This window comes from Hyperoodon ampullatus (assembly GCF_949752795.1).
Source record: "Hyperoodon ampullatus genome assembly, chromosome: 14".
In the NCBI taxonomy this organism is placed as follows: domain Eukaryota; kingdom Metazoa; phylum Chordata; class Mammalia; order Artiodactyla; family Ziphiidae; genus Hyperoodon; species Hyperoodon ampullatus.
The window spans coordinates 74,635,462-74,656,201 of NC_136927.1; the positions used below are offsets into that span (position 1 = coordinate 74,635,462).

General features: G+C 50.9%; 1 protein-coding gene across 1 annotated transcript; it reads left to right on the forward strand.

Annotated features, from left to right (window-relative positions):
• Positions 1 to 470: 470 nt before the first annotated feature.
• SLC2A10 (solute carrier family 2 member 10) lies at positions 471 to 14,840 on the forward strand (the record flags this gene model as incomplete). The annotated part of the gene is given in 6 exon segments (XM_079718587.1): positions 471 to 491; positions 493 to 526; positions 6,625 to 7,908; positions 8,338 to 8,460; positions 10,981 to 11,116; positions 14,762 to 14,840. Coding segments are annotated over 6 exon segments (1,677 nt in total).
• Between the last annotated feature and the right edge of the window lie 5,900 nt (positions 14,841 to 20,740).

The window sequence follows — 20,740 nt, forward strand, 5'->3', positions numbered from 1 at the left end:
TGAGCGCAGGTGGGACGTGTCCAAACCTAAGTGTCCAGGGAATGGAAGATGAATGTGGGAGAGTGAGTGGCTGAAGTGGGTATGTGTGAGTCAGTGTAGATGCATGAGTGTGTGTGTGTGTGTGTGTGTGTGTGTACACATGCTGGCTGAAGAGGCCAGACTAGTGGCCTAGTCTGAGGCCAGACCAGAGGACCACAGTGATTGGGAAGTCTCCTTCCCGCGGGGAGGACAGGGAAAGACAACTTGTGGGGTCCTCCCCGCAGTGGGGATGACGGTGGGTGGGGTCCCAGCCAGGCTGGGCCAGACTGGGGACGTCCAGGGCGCACCTCTGTCCCTCCTCCAGGCTCAGGGGCCCAGGGCTGGCCGACGTGGCAGCTGCGCTGCCGGCGGGCAGGCGGGGAGGGAGGGACGGAGGCTGGAGGCGGGCCGGAAAGTTTGTCTGGCGGCGGAGGCGGGGACTCGGCCGGGGGATGCGTGCCCGGGTCCCCAGAGCCCCCAGCTCGCCTCGGAGTCCTGCTCAGCATGGGTAAGTCGCGATCGGCTACGGGCAGGGAAGGCCGGCGACTCCTTCCCTGCGCGCGCACTCTTTGCCCTGAGCTGCAGCTCCCCGACCAGATACAGCCCACTCGGGTGGCAGCCGGGACAGCAGGCCTTGACTGGTGGCTGGGAAGGGACGTGGGCCCACTTCCTTTCATGCTCCTTTCTGCCCAGAAAAAAAGTGACCTGAGAGGGCTCCTTACTTGATACTGGGCGCTTACTCGGGGCCAGACCCTCTCCTAACCGCTTTAAGCCTTACAGCGTCCAGCAGGCGAGTGAAATTGTTCCTATTCTGCAGATGAAGAAGTGGAGGCTCCGAAGGGAGCAAATTCATTCATCCACTCGCGGAGCACTTCCCACCCGGCGCCGTTCTAGGCCTGGGGATGCTGCCCTACACAAAATAGACAAAACCTCTACTCTCCAGATACTCACTAGAGGGGAGATGAGGGGGGCGAATTTCTTTGTTGCTCCAGGGAACTAAGGTTTCTGTTTTTCTCTCTGGATTCGGAAGCATCAAAGGGTCAATATTCATCCACCTACTACGTGGCAGACATTGGTTTAGGGGTCGGGGACTCAGTGGCCCTGTGTATAGATTTTGGGGTCAGAAAGACCTGGGTTCCAGCCCTCCTTCCCCCACTTCCCAGGTGCATCGTGGCCTGGGACAGTGTAGTTAAGCTCTCTGACCTTCAGTTTCCTCATCTACAAAACGGTCCCCATAAAACACCCTATCACAGGGAAGCCATGTGAATGACGTGAGAATATGAACTTAATTACTCCATATACCACTTGCCCATGGTAAATGGTCAGTTAACATGAGCTTTTATTTTTTTATCACACCCAACATTGGGATTCTGGAGTCAGACTGCCCGAGTTCAGAACCTGCTCTGTCACTTTACAACCATAGGCAAATGTCTTTACCTCTCTGTGACTCAGTTGCCTCATCTGTAAAATGGGAATGGCACCAGTGCCTGTGTTACAGGGCTGTTGTAGGAATTAAGGCAGCTGACACAGGTATGGCTTCTGGAAAAGGATGTGAGGTTGGCTATAGTGACTGCTCTATAAGTATCACCTGTTGCTGGGACATTTGGAAGCCAGCCTTCTGGGTGAGGATATTTGCATGGTTCAGTTTCAAACCTGGTCTTTCCCTGGAGTTTCAGGGGAAGACATGGCAGGTCTCTGATGGGGGAGGGACCCAATACATTGTGACTGGTTGAAATGCCGCTCTAGTGTCACCAACTGAGGGTGCCCTGGGACTTACAGCTGGTGATATGGGCACACAAAACCTGGGCTCTTTCCGCTCCACCTGCCCCTTGATTCTCTCCCTGGGCAACTCTGCCTTCCACAGTGAGAGGCTTAGAGAACTGAGGGATTTCCTCCAGTGTGGGACAGCTTCACATACTATATTTAGACAGACAATCCATAGAAAGGGAGAGTGGTTCCTAAATCCAGGCTAGGCCACCCTAATTTGGAGGCCAGGATTTACTCCGCTTCCAGGCCCTGGACCGTACCGCCCCCCAACCCCAGGATGCTCAAGAGCCAAGATCCTTTCTCTCTGGATTCCCTATGTCCTGAATTCATTCATTCATTCAATCATCTGTTCACTCAACCAGTACTTACTGAGTGCCTACTGTATGCCAGGAACTGTCCCCAGCATCAGGAGACAACTGAGAACAAACGAACAATTCCTGTTCCTTTGGGGCTGACATTCTGCTTGGGGAGCCCAATAAATATGTAAAACATATAGTTATTTCAGATGATGAAATGTACCATGGAGAAAAACAAGTAGAGAAGGGAATACGAAGTGCTGGGTGCCATGGGAGTTTGCATTTTTAAGTAGAGGGCCAGGGAAGGTCTCATAAGAAGGCGATGTTTGAGCAGAGACCAGAGGGAAGGGGGATTGGGGCCTCTGAGATGGAGGGAAAGGGCTTTCCCGGCAGAGGTGACACCTGGTAAAAAGCCTTGGGTTGAGACAGGCTTGGAGTGAGGAGGAACAGGAAGGAGGCTGGTGTGGCTGGAGCCCAGTGAAGGGAGGCAGGTCCTACAGGGCCTTGAAGGCCACTCTCAGGACATTGGCTTGTTTTCAGAGCGAAGTGGGAGCCTTGGAGGGCTCTGAGCAGAATGATGTGGTCTGACTTGGGCTATGGTAGGATCCCTCCAGCTTCTCTAGAGGAGTAGATTAAGTTCAAATGCATCTGACACAGTCCTGGAATGGATGTGGAGATACCGCCCTGGACCCTGACTCAGTCATTTGTTCACTCAGTAGAAGATTTACTGAGCCCATCTTGGGTGTCAGGGTGGAGCTGGAGCCCTGGAGGCACAGAGACGGTAAGTCTCTCTCCCCATCCTGCTCAGTTCAATAAGGTAAACACATCACTTATTCAATTACTTGGTGTGAGCAAATGCAGGAGAAAGCAGAGTTAGTTGGAAGTGAAAACTATGACTTGGAAAGTTGAGGAAGACATACAGGAATTAGAGATTCCCTCAAACTAGCTTAACCAAAAAAAAAAAAAAAAAGAGTGGGGGGTTATTTATTGGTCACTGAAAAGTCCATGGCTTCAGGCATGGTTGGATCTAGGGGCTCAGGCAGTGTTGTCAGGAATCCCTCCCAAGGGGAGATGGCCCCCAGCCGCTCTAGGCAGGTAAACTACCAGCTCAGTACCCCAAGTAAGCAAACACCCTGGACTGGACCGGCTCTCACTGGCTCAGGTTCAGCCACGTGACGTTCACCACTGTCCAAGGCCAGGGAACCGGCTGGCTGATCAGATCTGGGTCATGGACGCACCTCTGGAGCTGGATGGTGGGGGTGGAGGAGGGAGGTCATCTCTACCCCAGACCCGGAGACTGAGAGTTGAAGACGGGACAGGGAAGGGAAGCTCCCCACAGAGCCGGCGAGACTGATGCCAAATAACAGACGTGTATTACCAGAGGCCCGTCGAGGAGGTGAGCCGGGATGAGGATGAGTGGGCATTTGGGAAACACGGGTAGAGCAGGAGAGGGACCAGCACATGCAGCGGCAGAGCGGCATGAAAATCTACAGTGTGTGCCGGGAACCAGTGTTTGCAGGGTGTGTTGGAGAGGTGGGGACCGGGGTGGGGAGGAGAGGTGGAGAGGAGTTGGGCTGGGGCCACCAGCTCGTGAAGGGCCTGGGAGGTCATGCTAAGGAGTTAGGACTTAATGGAGCAGGTGGTGGAAGCCTTGGAAAGCTTAAGGAAGAGAATCCTCTTCCCCCATCTTTCTAGCGGCCCTGACTCCTCTGAGGCTGTCCTTCACAGCTCCATGGGTCAGCACTTCACCATGCTTTGTGACTTGGGATTTTCCTGAGAACTTTATTTCCCCTCCACATCCGCCCCCTACACCCCTGCTCTCTCTCACACCCCACCTATCTCTAATCGGCCCTTCTTGCTTGAAGTCAATCCAGCAAAGCTCTTAAGTGCATGGGTTTGGGAGGCAGATGGGTCAGCGTCTGAGTTCTGATGCTGTTGCTTCCCAGCTGTGAGAACACTCTGAGCCTTAGGTTTCCCATCTGTCAAATGGGGATAATTGTAACAGTACCACCTAGAGTTCTTACAAAGATAAATTGAGAGAAGGCACCTAAAGTCTTTGCAGAGAGGAAATACTCCATCAGTGACACTTGTTATTATTGCTGTTTGATCTCACTTTTTTTTTTTTTTTTTTTTTTTTGCGGTACGCGGGCCTCTCACTGCTGTGGCCTCTCCCGTTGCGGAGCACAGGCTCCGGACGCGCTGGCTCAGCGGCCATGGCTCACGGGCCCAGCTGCTCCGCGGCATGTGGGATCCTCCCGGACCGGGGCACGAAGCCGTGTCCCCTGCATCGGCAGGCGGACTCTCAACCACTGCGCCACCAGGGAAGCCCCTGATCTCACTTTTATTTTTGCTGTTCTGCTCTTACCACTGTGACCTGAACCTGTCCTGCTGCATTTTCCAGCAGAACCTGTGGACAGTCAGCTTTGCCTGTGAGCCCTTTGGCTGGGTTCCCATTCACCTCAAGAAGAGCCCAGGAAATGGCAGAAAAATTCTGTGTTTTCACTTGATTGCCTCACATGGCCTGGAAGAACCTTCCCTTCTGGCAGTAAACTCCAGAAACCGAGGGAGGTGGGGCCGAGGGAGGTGAAGAAGGGGCAGGACCTGGGCAGCATAATCTCCCCAGAGTATTTACTGAAGGTCATGAAGAGGAAAGACAGGGCCAGCCAGGGAATGGGAGGAGGCTATTCCCTGGGGGACAGACGTGATGGGGAGAAGGGTGAGCAGAAAGTGGGGGGTGATTCCTCTACCCATGAAACTCCTCCCCCTGCACAAAGATTGCCTAACATAGATGGAGCGAGGCATAAGTAAGAGAACAGGGTGAAATCTTATTATGCCAAGGTATAATAATGCAGTGGTTAAGGGCGGGGATTGTGGAGCCAGACCACCTGGCTTTGAATCTAGACACAGCTACTCACTACTCTTGACCTTAGGCAAGTCTCTGATGATCAGTTTACTCATTCATAAATAATAAAGTTGTGGTGAGAATTAAATGAGCTCTTACACTAAAAGTGCTCAAAGCACTGCCTGGTCCAGATCAAACACTCCACAAATCTGGCTATAATGTTATGAATGTTCTTGTCAGGTCCAGGTGGGGATGGGTGAGACAGATACATCTGGATTGCTCCTGACGCTTCCAGAAATATTTGTTTACGTATGTGAATTAAAAATTAAGAGCAACCTGTTTAACTGCTCTGCCAGTATGGTAGCTGTCGGCCACATGTGGCTCTTTTCACACTTAATTAAAATTAAATATAAATTAAAAACGCAGTTCCTTAATCACATTGGCCACATTTTATTTTACTTTTTTTAAACGTGGCTTCCATCATTCTTAATATATTTCTTCATTTACTTAATCCAAGAATACACAGAAAGTAGTTTTATTTTTTTAATATTTATTTATTTGGTTGCACGGGTCTTAGTTGTAGCACACGGGCTCCTTAGTTGCGGCAGGTGGGCTCCTTAGTTGTGGCTCCAGGGCTCTTTAGTTGCAGCTCGTCGCCTCCTTAGCTGTAGCATGTGGGCTCCTTAGTTGCGGCTCATGGGCTCCTCAGTTGTGGCAGGCGAACTCTTAGTTGCGGCATGTATGGGGGATCTAATTCCCTGACCAGGGATCGAACCCGGGCCCCTTGCAGTGGGAGCGTGGAGTCTTAAACACTGGACTGCCAGGGAATTCCCTTCTCTGCCTTTTTTTTTGTTAAACGACACCCATCACCACCTGAAATTATATTATATATTAATTCATTTATCATTTGCCTTTTTCTACTAGAATGTCAGATCTTTGAAAGCACCATTGTATTGCCAGCCCCAAGAACACTGCCTGGTGTGTTGTAGATGCCAGATAAATTTTGGAATGATTGGATGGATGCATGAATGGATGGGTGTGTGTCTGGGTAAATAAGGGATGGAATACAAAGATGGGTGGATAGATGGATCAAAAAATGGGTGGATGTTTGGGTGAATTAAGGGGTAGATAAATGGGCCAATGAATGGATGAAAATGTGGTGGATGGAGTAGATAGATGGATGGAGGAGTGAATGATGAAGGGCTGGGTGGATAGATTGATTAGTAAATAGATGGGTGAATGAATGGAGTGGATGGATGAAGAAAGGAGTGGATGGGTGGGTGGGTAGATGGATGGATGGATGAATGGGTGGAGTAGATGGACAGAAGGAAGGATGGAGGGAGAAATGGATGAAGGAAGAAGTGCATGAATGGATGGATGGATGGAGAGATGGATGGAATGAAGGAAAAAGTGAACGAATGGGTGGATGCATGCATGCATGGGTATGTGGGTAAATGGGTGAGTGGATGGATTAGATAGATGGAAGGATGGAGGGACAAAGCAAGAAGTGGTTGAATGGATGATGGTGGATGGATGGATGGATGGATGAATAAATGAATAGACGGATGGATGTAGTAGAAGGATACATGAATGGATGAGCGAATAGATGGAGAGATGGAGGGGTGGACAGAGGGAGAGGAGGTTGGATGGATGCTCTGGCAGGAAACATTCTGGACTCTGTCCGTCACTTTTGTTTTCCAGGCCGACCCTCACTCTTCCTGGCCCTGTGTGCCTCTGTGTCTTTGCTGGGTGGCCTGACCTTTGGCTATGAACTGGCAGTCATATCGGGTGCCCTACTGCCACTTCAGCTTGACTTTGGGCTAAGCTGCTCGGAACAGGAGCTCCTGGTGGGCAGTCTGCTCCTGGGGGCTCTCCTTGCCTCCCTGGTAGGGGGCTTCCTCATCGACCGCTACGGCAGGAAGCAAGCCATCCTCGGGAGCAACTTGGTGCTGCTGGCAGGCAGCCTGAGCCTGAGCCTGGCCAGCTCCCTGACCTGGCTGCTCCTGGGCCGCTCAGTGGCTGGCTTTGCCATCTCCCTCTCCTCCATGGCCTGCTGTATCTACGTGTCAGAGCTGGTTGGGCCACGGCAGCGGGGAGTGCTGGTGTCCCTCTACGAGGCAGGCATCACCGTGGGCATCCTGCTCTCCTATGCACTCAACTACGCGCTGGCCGGTGCCCTCTGGGGCTGGAGGCATATGTTTGGCTGGGCCACTGCGCCTGCTCTCCTGCAGTCCCTCAGCCTCCTCCTCCTCCCCCCTGGTACAGTTGATGCTGCAGCCCACAGGGACCTCATCCCCCTCCAGGGAGGCGAGGCCACGAAGCTGGGCCTGGGGAGGCCAAAATACTCCTTCCTGGACCTCTTCAGGACCAGGGATAACATGCGAGGCAGGACCATGGTGGGGCTGGGGCTGGTGCTTTTCCAGCAGCTAACAGGGCAGCCCAACGTGCTGTGCTATGCCTCCACCATCTTCCATTCAGTCGGCTTCCGTGGGGCCTCCTCGGCTGTGCTGGCCTCCGTGGGGCTCGGCGCCGTGAAGGTGGCAGCCACCCTGACCGCCATGGGGCTGGTGGACCGAGTGGGCCGCAGGGCCCTGTTACTCGCTGGCTGTGCCCTCATGGCCCTGTCGGTCAGCGGCATCGGCCTTGTCAGCTTTGCTGTGCCCATGGACTCAGGCCCAAGTTGCCTGGCCGTGCCCAATGCCACTCGGCTGTCAGGCTTCCCTGGAGACTCTGGTCTGCCCAGTGGCTTGGCTCCGCCTCTGCGGCCAATGACCGACCAGAGCCCAGGGCGGCCAGTCTTGTCAACGTCTGAGAAAACCAAGCCTCATCCGGGAGCTGGGGACCCCACTGCCCTTCCTCTGCCAGCCTTAAGCATCGTGCCCGCTGCACCCCCTTCTCCTGCCCCTGAGCATGCCCTGCTGCACTGGACCGCACTGGTCTGCATGATGCTGTTTGTGAGCGCCTTCTCCTTTGGCTTTGGACCAGGTAAGTGGGAGTTCTCTTGCTGGTAACTCTGGAGCCTTCCACCTCTCCTAGTGGGAAGCCTGGAGACCGAATCCGTCAGGGTCTCAGAGGGACTAGAGGTGGCTTGACCATGAGAACAATGAACTCAGATTTCAGGGCTCCTTGCTTCCCTGAAGGTACTTCTTCCGAGGGCAGAGGCCTAACTTATGTTTGTAATATTTTCTTTCTTATAAAGGTCCCAAATTGTCTAAGCTTCAGGCCTCATAAGACCAGACTGTGCCCCTGGATAGCTCACTCAGAAGGGTTTAGCTGGAAAGGAATTTAATGAATAGGGTGACCAACCATCCCAGTTTGCCCAGGACACTGAAAGTCTCATGTTTCAGGAAACCCCTCAGTTTTCTGGGCAAACCCAGCTGCAGCCTAAGAGTCCTCCCTGCTCTCCTGTCCTAGTGACCTGGCTTGTCCTCAGCGAGGTTTACCCCGTGGAGATCCGAGGGCGAGCCTTTGCCTTCTGCAACAGCTTCAACTGGGCTGCCAACCTCTTCATCAGCCTCTCCTTCCTTGACCTCATCGGTGAGTCCTCTGACCTAATTCCTTGGCCCGGTTCCTTCAAGATCCAGAAACAACTGCCTCCAGACGGAGCCTGGGCCTCCATATCGTCCAGGTATAAGTCACAGAAAACCCCATGCAAACCAGTTTGTGAACAAGAGGTAATATTTTTGTCTTAAATCATGAAAAGAGGAGGGTAGCTTGCGTCAAGCACCACTGATCCAGAGCCTTCCACAAAATTGTGGGCCAGCTTTCATGCTCTCTTGGCTCTGCCTCCTGTGCTGTGGGCTTCATTCCCAGGCAGACCCACCTCCGTGCAAACATGACCACGAGCGGGTCTCTTCATCTTGGCAGCCCCGGGGAAGGAGAGCATGTCTTTCTCAGTGGCTCTCACTCATGTCCTGGGGCTGATTCTCATTGGCTCAGCAAGATCACGTGCCCATCCCTGAACCAATCACTGTGTCTGGAGGGCTGGACTAGTCTGATGCCCAGGCCTGGGGCCATATACCCACTCTGGAGACCCGGGGGAGGGGAGGACGGACAGCCTCACCAAACTGCATGGACTGAGAGTTGGGGGAGGGTTCCCCAAATGAAAATTGAGGTGCTAGAACAAGGAAAAGGAGGGCTGGGAGGCAAAGACAACAGAAGATACGACCTGTGAGCTTTCTACTTCAATCCCGGCCCCATCAGCTGCGGGGGGGGGCTGGCTTTTTTGACAGCCTGGGAGCTGAGGCTGAAGGGGGGTTAGAGCTGAAGCATCCAGTTCTCCTCTGTCCAGGAAGCCATCTCCGATTGGTGGTGGGGGGATGGGGGTTTGGGAGACCCGAGTGTGCCCCCATCGAGACAAGTCCATTCTCCTCTCTGTAGCTGAAAGTTTCCACTCTTAAAGCATAGGAGTTTAAATTTTTTTGTTGCAGCAGAACTATTCTTCAAATAAAACTTTGTGCAGAGGCTCCACGGAAGTGTCTGACAACATCCAGAACCCTCAGACATGCTGTAAAACTCTCCAGGCCAGATAAGAGGCGAAGGCCTACCCCAGCCCTGGAGAGAATGTGGCTGAGACCAGCCAATGCAGGAGCCACAACCTTTTTGTTTTGTTCTAAACCAGCTTAAACTGGCTCATGCCCACCTGCTAGCAGGAAGGTCTTCTCAGATCTAGTCTGGGTGACGTCTTCTCTTCTTTTTTTTTTTTTTTTTTTTTTGCGGTAGGCGGGCCTCTCACTGTTGTGGCCTCTCCCCTTGCGGAGCACAGGCTCCGGAGCACAGGCTCAGTGGCCATGGCTCACGGGCCCAGCCGCTCCGCGGCATGTGGGATCTTCCCAGACCGGGGCACGAACCCGTGTCCCCTGCATCGGCAGGCGGACTCTCAACCACTGCGCCACCAGGGAAGCCCACGTCTTCTCTTCTTAACTAGCCTTCAAACCCAGTCTGGGCAGTGGTGGGGTCAGGGGGGAATTATATAGGCCCAGAACACCAGGGAAGGGTCTCTGAGATGCTGAGGATGCTCCTGACGCAAGGCCAGTGGTCATCGAGGCCAAAGTGGGCGGGGCTCCTTCACTGCGGGGGCCCCAAGGTGCAGTTCTTAGGGTTTAGTTATTTTCCCATTTCCTGCTGCCAAGTGTTTCCTCTTCAAAGGAGGAGCCGTGGGGGACTGTGGGAAATACTGGTAGAAGAACCCACCCACCATGCCTGTCTCCCATACACAGTCTTTGGGAATCCAAGCTTCTCCCTGGTGCCTCAGTCTTCAAGCATCCCCTTTATGTGGGATGAATGAGTGAGAAAGAGAGAGGGAGGAGGGAAGGAAGGAAGGGAGGGAAAGAGGGAGGGAGGGAACGAGAGAGGGGAGGAGGGAGGGAGGGAGGGCTTATTAGAACTGTATCGTATCCCTATCGTCCCCATCTCACAGAATACGTCCTTCCCAAGTCTAGCCAGGCAGTTAGTCTAGAACCCAGTCTTTCTTCTCCCAGCCCAGCACTCTCCCTGCTGGTATAAGGATTAAGTGGAGGTCAAGCCGGTTAAGGGTGGCTGCTCGGAGGAGGTGTGGCCCCGGCTGTTAGAGGTGAGAATGGTGTCTGAAACATACTTAGTGCTTCTGCCTCCACAGCCTTCTATATGGAGCTGAGGCTTCTGCCTTCTCTCGCAAACCAGTCACACACCAAATTGGCTGAATGCTTGATTCATTGAAAAACCAATTCATGGAATTTCTGAAGATGGTTTTTCGGAGCTGAGCTTTGCCAAGGCTGCCCCCGCAGCTGTTGTGCTGCTGAGGTGGATGTCATTTTCCCTCCATGCACATTTTCAGGTGCCAAGTGTGCACCTCTGGCTAGTGTATGTCCAAGATGTTGGTGGATTTGGGCCCTGGCCCTTTGCCTGCCTCTGGGACAACCAGTCCTACTCCTGCTTTAAGATACTTTTATCTGACAGCGTGTTAGTCATACTGCAAGTCTACCATCTAGAGGATCTGCTTTGGGTGAACTGATTTTCAGTGTTCAAGGAGTTGGCCCAGGCTGGGCCCTGCCCACACTCCCACCCCGTTTTTTCCAGGTGCCATTGGATTGTCCTGGACCTTCCTGCTCTACGGGCTGACTGCTGTCTTTGGCCTGGGCTTCATCTATTTATTTGTCCCTGAAACAAAAGGCCAGTCGTTGACAGAGATAGACCAGCAATTCCAGAAGAGACGGTAAGGGGGCCAGGGCTAGCCTGGGGTGAAGAGTGGCATCAAACCCTGAGCACTTTGCTTAAGGATTTTAGTCATTACACTTTCCCTTTGCAAAAGAGTGTTTTTCTTCTCTTCCTGTTTTTCTTACCACCTGGATACAGTGACTTTTGTCCTGTCTTCATACATGAACTCTTTTCCTTGAGTTGTTTTGTGTCTTCCTACAGCAGAGTTTTATGTGACCTTGAGCTCAGCTCATAGGAATTTAAAAATCATGCAATTATGGACTCATAGGAGGTTAGAATAGATTAGGTTAGATCCTAAAACCACAGAATCTTAGAGTCATGGAAGCTCGGACAAACAAAATATTATAATCATGGCCTTTTGAATCACACACAAAGAACTGTGAGCATAATCTACTCATTCAGTGGATGTTAATATGCCACACAGTGTTCTGGCCATAGGAAATGTGTCTGAAAATAAGATGGAGAAGTTCCTTGTCCTCACGGAACTTCCATTCTAGTAGGGGAGGGGAACAGAAAATAAATAAGCCAAGGAATGCAGCAACGAAAGCATTTCAGTTAGTGATGAGTAGCTGGAAGAAAAGGAAACAGAGCAAAATACATTGAGAGGGTCTGGTTGGTGGAGAGGGAGACAGAGGGGCACAGGGTTGTGGCTAAATCAGAGTGGGTGGTCAGAGAGGGATGCCCTGAGTAGGTACCATTTAAGTGAATGAGAAGGAGGCAGCCACGTAAAGATGAGGCAGGGCGAGGCTTCCAGGTAGAGGGAACAGCAGGTGCAAAGACCCTGAGGTTGGGAGTGTATCTGGCATATGCAATGAACAACAAGGAAGCCAGTGTAGCTGGATCAGAGAGAACAAGGAGGGAGGGGAGGAGGAGAGAAGATCAGATTGGCCAAGTGGGTAGGAGCTAGATCACATAAGGTCTGTAGGTCCTAGACAGGAGTTCAAAATCTTAGCATCAGGGACCTTGTGCTGTTGAAATAAAGAGTACTGGGGGGGTGTCAGAAGGGACCTGAAACCACCATAATCCTAAGCATCCTTGGCAAATGCCCCAGGTTGCCTCTTGTCGTAAAGGGAGTCACCAGCGTCTGACTGCCCATTCTATTCCTGGGAGGCCCTAACAAATTAAAACGGTAAATCATTCTAAAGGTGAGTTGGAACTTGCCTCCCTGCAGCTTCCTGCCAAGCCCCAACCTGGCCCCCAAAGGGATGCAGAACGAGTCCATGTAAAACTTCAAACCTGGTCCACCCCACCCCAGAGTGTTCTCTGCCAGCCGCACACTCCCAGTTTGTTGCATGACACCTTCTGCGGGGCCCTCAGCAGTCCAGCCATATTAGTTAGGAGACAGATTTGGCTGCTTGGAATAGTCTGAATATAGGGGTTCCGGGGCTGGCGTTGAAGCCATGCTTCAAGAGGTCATCCAGGGTCCCAGGCTCCTTCTCTCTTGTTGCTCGGCCATCTCTTCAGTATAAACTTTTCCGCATGGCCTGTGGGATCCACCACCTCCCTGAAAGAGGGAAGCGGAAGAGGAGGACACACAACCTGAAAGATCCACACGTCACTTCCACCTACAACCCTTTGGATGGAACTTGGCCACATCCATCTGCAGGGGCGGCTGAAAAACATGGTCTTCAATCTGGGTGCCATGTGCTCACCTAAACATAGAGGGTGCTGTTACTAGACATAAAGGAGGGACAGATACTAGGAGCCACCTGGAATCTCTGCCAGACCGGCTTTCTTGGGAGAAGATTCCAGACCCCTCCTCTGGAATAAGAAGCTAAGGAGGCAGAAAGGCAGGCAGAAGCCAGCTTTAGGGTGAGGCAGGAGGGAATTGCAGCTCAGGGGAACACTGAGCTGGACCTGGGGACTCAGGAGCTTGAGCCAGACCTTGGGGAAAGCAGGCTGGATCTTCTACAGCCTCAGGAAAAGACAGGAAGTTAGGGGCTTTGGCTGGGTCTGGAGCCAACTTTGGCTGGGTGAGTCATTACTCCAGTCCTTACCGTTCAGGGGGCCCCTGATATCAGAGGCCACAGAAAGAGAAAGAAACTCAACCGTGGGGAGCATGGGGACACGGGAAGCTCCAGAGATCTTGCAAGCAAGCACTAATGGGACCCTCCTTCCAGCACCAATTTTTCTCAGTGCTGTGTTGCTTCCTACAAGAATCACATCCCCAGGAGAAAGTCTGATTGGCTAAGCCTGGTTTATGTGCCCACCCCCCTAACCCCCAACTTGGCCAGGATAGGGCAAGCCTCCTCTATTGACAGTCCTACGAAGATCACATGCAACAGAGGAGACCTAGAGCCCCAAGGAGACGAGAGAATGGAGGCTGGATGGAGCCACCATCCACTGCTGTGGGGTTTACTTCTATTCGTGTCCTCATGCCGCAGATGTGTTTGTTGGAAATGGGGACCTGCAGCTTAACGGTCTGTTTCTTCTGCTCCTTTAGAGAGACATTAGCAACCGAGGGGCTCAGACACTCTTGCCATCAGTGGCCACTGAGTGCCATAAGCACGTTCCTTTCCCTTTCACATCAGGTTACTTGGGTTCAGAAGAGACCTTTCCATTCCCAGGGTGATATGATCACCAAAAGAGCTTTCAAAAATCGTTTATCCCAATTTCTCAGGAATCCGTTCATTCACTTTCAGCAAATATTTCCAAGTGCCAGCTAGGAGCCAGGCACTGTACTAGGCTCAGGGGACAGACCTGTGACCAAGAGACACCGTGTCTCTGGACTGAGGAGGAAGTTACATTTTAATGCAAAGGGGAGAGATGGATTACAGAACACCCAAATGCATGAATAAGATAAATGAGAGTGGGGTTTATATCATGAGGAAAATAAGGCAGGTTAACTGTCAGAGAGCGAACAGTGGATTTGGGGGCAGTGTGGAGCTTTCCATTTCTTTAGCTAGGGTCCAAGCGTACCATGGGTACATTAATGACACAAGTTGATCGTGAGCTCTTCATGACATTGAAGGACATTTTTGTGTACCTGTTATGATCACTGCTCTATTCCCAGGGCCTAGAACAGTGCTTGGCCCATGACAGGCCAGCAGTGACTCTAGCTCTAGTGAATGAATGAAAGGATGCTCAACGAAGGCCTCTGCGAAGAGGTGGCAATTGAGCTGAGAACTGAATAATGAGAAAAAGCCATCTTTTCCAAGAGCTGGAAGAGAGTGTTCTAGGCAGAAGGAACAGCTAGAGCAAAGGCCCTGAGGTGGGAACAAGCTGGGGGTTTTGAAGAGCAAGAAGGAGACCCATGTGGCCGGGGTGGAATGGGAAGATGGGATTGGAGGGTGGTGACACGGGAGAGGCCGGCTCCAGAGAGAGGCTTGGACATGAGGCTGAGCATGACGTCACTTCCCAGCAGGAGTGACAGGAGTTGGTCTTCGTGCTTAGAAAGGTCAGTCCTGTGATGAGGAGAACCGGCTGCAGGAGGCGTGGGTGGACACAGGAAGACAGGGGTGGGGGAGGATCAGCTGGGTGGTCCAGAAGATGGAAATGCACATTAAGGCAGGAAGCAGGAAGGGTCAGGTAGGAGTGGGGTGGGGACGGGATGGGGATCCCATGTATGGTCCACTCCCATCACCCCCGGGGAAGGCCACCAGGCCCTGTCACCCTCTGACCCCACTTACTCTCTTCTCTCCAGGTTCGCCCTGAGCTTTGGCCACAGGCAGAGCTCGGCTGGCATCCAGTACAGCCGAATTGAGGTCTCTGCGGCCTCCTGAGGAGTCCATCTGGAAAATGCTGGAACCATGGCTTTAGCAGACAGTCTTCAGCTTCTTGCTTGCCCGGGTGCCAGAGCACAAGTTCTAGGTGGTCCTTCAAGAGGCACCCCGGCTCCGGAAGAGGTCTGTTTTGCTGGGGCAAAAGGGAGGAAAATCTGAGAACTCAAAAGTCTTCAGGTGGAGTCTCAGGCTCTGAGGGTGCCTGAGGCTCTGCCTTCCTGCCTCAGTTTCCCCACTGACTCTGCACATCTCTGCAGTAATGAACTTATGATGAGAACATCTTATGGAGACTTCGTTGCTGTATGGGCTTTCTCAAAGGATCTCGAGGGTACCACCCTGGCAGGAAGTCTCTCCTGGAATCACCCCTAAATCCAGCTGAGGATACCATATTCTCTGCTCTCTTTTTCCACCTGGTTGGGACTTTCTGGGGAGGGGGAAGCCTGCGTTTTGGCTCTCAGATCTCGTTTTGTTCAACCCCTCTAATTCTCTTACCTAGAATATTTGTCATTCACCAGCAACTCAGATGGTTGGTAGGAGTTCTAGTCCTGAGGCTGCTGGTGTTCTTGCTGTCTGACTGGGGATCTCAGCTTTCCCTGTATGTACAATGGGAGCTCTGGACCAGGTGGTTCTTAAGATCTCTTCTGATGCCAATGAGCTGGAATTCTAAGTGCTGGCAATACCACAGATATTCAGCATGGGCCCTGCTCTCAAGTTGCTAGTCATCTCTTTCAGGGATATAGGTTTTAATTAGGGGAAAGGTGAACAGAATTCCAGACTTGTGTGCACTAAAATCCAAGGACCATCATAGCGCAGGTCACGAGCTCCAGGAGCTGTTTCCAGGATGGCAGAGGAGGACTTTGCAGAAAGGAGATGGGTCTGGAAGCTAACAAACCTGGTTGTCAGTGTGGCCTCCACCTCTTGGCAGCTAGTAACCCTGGATAAGTAACAACTCCCTTAAGCCTCAGTTTCCACATCTACAGAATGGGGATGACTATGCCCCCAGGGGTGTATTTAACGTCTGTCTCCCATCAGGAGGGTCTTCATTTGGTCCCATTCAGCTGGGCAGGATGGACGGGATTTCTGCTCACCCTCAATACCCAGGTCCCCACCTTTGGGACGTTGTAAAGGGTCACCCCCCCCACCAAGGGGTGACTCACTCAGATGGAGACTGAGCAAGTAGCTCCTCTCCCACAGGACTCTGGCCTCCCCTGAGTCCTTGTCTCTCATTTCTAGATACTTCCCTTTGATCCAGTGGTGTGTTGGAGCTGGCTTGTGCTGGCTTGTGAGAGCTGATTGTTAAATTTTCAGGAGTTTTGCAAGCTCGTTGTTAAACACAGCTGCTAAAAAATTAAATTATTTAAATTTATACTTAAATAAATTATATTAAAACCGAGGTAATACATACTAAAAACTCATCACTTCCTTATTTTACTACATTTTGCTCTCATCCGTGCTCTTAAGGTAATTTACACCTATTGCATCGCATGAGGAATGTGGGGTAAGGGCACTGCCCATCCCTTGCCGGGTCTGCCTTCAGTGATCCACGGGGAGTGTATTTGCACCACAGGGACTGGGGAACACCGCAGATCAGGGCTTGATTTGTCGTTTTGTTGATTGTCCGGTCTTAAGAATGTGATGGATACAATGTTAATAATGTAAATTAAACTTAACAGTGTGTTCTGTCCGTAGTCGATACATTGTGAATGGCACAAAAAATGGAGGGGATTATTATCCAGTTCAGCCAACAGGTGACATGTCACTGGTGAAGGAGTTTGGACACACGTCTTTGTTGTTTTACTTTCGTCGTATTCATTAACTCGAACAAAAATTTCAGCTAGCATTCATGTCAGAACTGCATTCACGCTTCAGTGACGTCAGCAACTTCTTTGCTGAGTCATATTGTTGTCAAGCATTTCTTCGTGGTCTAATTTTGTTAAATCATGGCTAAATTGCAGTGACAGTTGGCTTTGGAATCAAGAGGTTGGCAGAAAAATCAACAAAAACATTTCTGTGAGAATTAATTGGCTAGATGGCATTTACAATGAAGAGTATTTACAATAAAGTGTTTATTATTATTTGTAAATTTGTCAATTTTGTGCAACAAACACATCCTTTTTTCCAGTAAAATTTACACACACACATGCACACACACACACACACACACACACACACACACACATTTTTTTCCCTGGAGAGCAGTCATTAAACATTTACCAGCCCATCACTGCTTACAGCTGTCCTTTTGGCCCCTTCAGGTCTAATTCTCTCCCCAGGGATCCCCAAACCTTCTCAGTTCTCCTTTCCTATCAGCCTAGGAGAATGCTCTTCTAGTCCTAGGGTGGTTTCTCCTCTTTTTTGTTCAGGGTCATAAACTCATAGATCAGGTAGGGGATGTAAGTGAGTGAAGTCCACTGTGGTAAGACAATAGGGAGTAGTGAGGTCTGTGGAAACAGGTGAACACAGGCCTCTCTATCAGGGATGACTGACACTCAAGTCCAGCTGGTGCCTGCCATGAAGGAATGTGGGCCCATTGTGGCCTGACCACCTGAATTTTCAAAAACAAAAAAATCCAGTAATTCAGACTTTGGTGTAAAATTTCCTGATTTTTTAATAGTGGCAATTGATTCTTAGTTGAAAAAATCATTTTTTAAGCTCAACTCAACACACCTGTGGCTAAATCACAGCCTTTAGTTTGTGCCTCAGTTCTTGATGTCCTCTGAGATAGTCTTTTCTTCTGGGTTTTTGAGGATCCCAGCTTAAATCAGAGCAAAGCAAGTAGCCAAGTAGCCGAGTAGCCAAGCAGCTTGAATTGAATAGGTGGGAGGGGTGTTACTGAACATGAAGGGAAAGAGACATGAAGGGGAAAATGGTTGAAATCTCAAACATATTACCCTGGGACAGCTAGGTGTGTGACTTGAGTAACTGCTCATCTGTATAATGGGGACGATACTACTTACTATACAGAGATGATACCTGTCAATCACTAGTTCAGGGCTGGGCTCATCGCAGGTGCTCAAAAATGGCTGAGTAACTGCCCCAACAGCCTCCAGGGGCATCTGGCCCTGGGTGAGGAGGACAGTGAGGGCAGTTCAGAAAGCGGAAGAGCATCAGAGAGATCTAAAATTTGAGGGTACCTACTAGGTGGTCAGAAATTGTGAGCACCAACCAGAAAAGTGATGTGATCTGTTCATTGATCTGCAGGGTGGGGACTGGGAAGCTCTCCTTCTCCCAGATAATCCCAGAATCACTTCAGGGAAGCTTTTCCCAAATCCTACTCTCTTGCAGAGCCTTTCACGTGTGTGCCCATCACCTAGCACCTTCCTGTAGTTTCTCACATTGCACTACACAGACTACTTACTGAATGCTTTAAAGTGATTTGCTTTTCAACTTAAATAGATGGATTTTAAAAGGAAACTATATTAATTTATTTGTTCACTCAAATGCATATTTATTGTGTTTCTACTGTGTGCTGGACACTGTTCTAGACCCTGAGGGCACAGCAGGGAACAAGACAAAGAGCGGTCATTTTAGTGGGAGAGATAAATTGGAAACAAGGGGCTTCCCTGGTGGAGCAGTGGTTGAGAGTCCGCCTGTTGATGCGGGGGACACGGGTTCGTTCCCCGGTCCGGGAGGATCCCACATGCCATGGAGCGGCTGGGCCCGTGAGCCATGGCCACTGAGCCTGCGCATCCGGAACCTGTGCTCCGCAATGGGAGAGGCCACAACAGTGAGAGGCCCGCGTACCGCAAAAAAAAAAAAATTGGAAACAAGAACTAGCAATGGGGTGAGTGGAGAGAGAGGGGGAGGAAGCGGAGGGAAGGAGGGAGGGAAAGAGGAAAGAAGGAAAGGAGGGAGGGGGGAGGGAGGAAGGAAGGAAGGAAGGAGAGAAAAAGAGAGAGAGAGATGCGCGTCGGTTAGTGATGATTGTCAGAGAGAACCCCTTTGAGGTGGTGGCACCTGAGCACAGATCTATATGATCTAGAGGAAGCCATGGAAGGAGCTGGGGCAAGAGTATCCCAGGTAGCTGGCCCAGCATGTGCAAAGGCCCTGAGGTAAGACTGAGATTCCATCTTGGAGGAATGCCAAGGAGGAGCGAGTGGAGGGTAGAGTGATGGCAGAAGACGAGGAGGAAGTCAGCCGGGGTCAGGTCATGAACAGCTTCCAGGAAGCAGAAGCATTTCAGACTTTCTTCTAAGCATACCAGGAAGCCACCGCAGAACTTTGAACAGTGGACTGACACGATCAGACTTAATGCCATCAAATACCCTTTGTTGGTGATGTTGGTGAGTACCAAGAAAAAAAAAAAAAGATTGTCAATAACAGAAGTAGAAAGAAACCCAGTTTCACTGAATTCTCACGAAATACTGTCATCTACTGAGGGCTCTGAACTTAAGGCCTCCTCTGTGGTGAAAAAGGGGGCTTAGCAAGTGTGAGAGAGGTGTTCATGACATAGTAGCACCAACCTAAGATTGTGTCTGGATTGAAAGAACAGTGGTGTGATTCAGCACATTTATATGATGTTTGTGAACCATCTAAAATCATTTCCAGTGCCACGGGCAAGATGCTTCTCAGTCTTTGGTTAATGCAGTGCTATGGTGAGATGATCAAGGAAGTCATAAGCACCAAGAAAGAGACAGGGGGCCTTAGCTATTCTCACATCAGACCCTCCTGGAGAGGAGCGTTGGCAGTGTCAGCCTGGAACCCGTGAGACACCAGCGAGGTCCCCACAAGTGTCCTTCAAGGAGGAGTGAAGGGATGGGGGGGACGGGTTCCTCCAGGAGAGGAACAGGCTGTGTGCACCCACTTAACACCTTCCTGCTGCTTCCAAGGGGCTGGCCTTCCATGGGAGGAGATGTGAAACCAAACACAGCCTATGCCTGAGGTCATGGGTCATCAGACCCGGAAAGGAAATCTCCACCCCTACTTTGCAGGTTAGGAAACCAAGGCTTGCAAGGCTGACGAATGACCCTCTCCTCTCCAGCTCCCGCATCCGCTTGGATGACCCCTCATCAGCACAGCTCTGCCAGGCTCTGTACCTGCCATCCCAGCAGCCTCCTGCTGCACTTTCTTTACCTGCTCCGTCCTGAACACGGTCCACCTCAAACACTACTCAGGGGGCTTCCCTGGTGGCGCAGTGGTTGAGAATCTGCCTGCTAATGCAGGGGACACGGGTTCGAACCCTGGTCTGGGAGGATCCCACATGCCATGGAGCAACTAAGCCCGTGAGCCACAGCTACTGAGCCTGCGTGTCTGGAGCCTGTGCTCCACAACAAGAGAGGCCGCGATAGTGAGAGGCCCGCGTACCGCGATGAAGAGTGGCCCCCGCTTGCCGCAACTAAAGAAAGCCCTCGCACAGAAATGAAGACCCAACACAGCCCAAAATTAATTAATTAATTAATTAATTTTAAAAAAACACTACTCACCCTTAATATTTTATATCAAACATCCCATTTCCTGGTCACCATGTACTAACTTTTCTCCTAATACTCGAATGCTCCCCAAGGCAATAATTCTCTGACCTCACTGAGATCTTTCACCTCTAAATGCAGATCCCTGACCTCAGGGATTTTGCTTTTCCAAAATCCGTCAAGAAGCTCATGGGCTTCATTCTCCTTCTTGTCCAATCTAGATCCCATATCCCAACCTTAGAATCCATTCCTGCAAACACCCTCTTGTAGATTAGTCACACTAATGCTGGATTAATGTACACACCTGCTGCACGTAGGCAGAAAGGTCAGACAGCCTGACAAACAGGTTTCACTTGAAACCCAGGAACTTGTACCTCATACTCACCCTCCAAATGCTCCTTCTGCACAGCAAAGGAAATACTCAATAAGTGGAAAAGACAACCTACAGAATGGAAGAAAATATTTGTAAACCATAAATCTGATAAGGGGTTA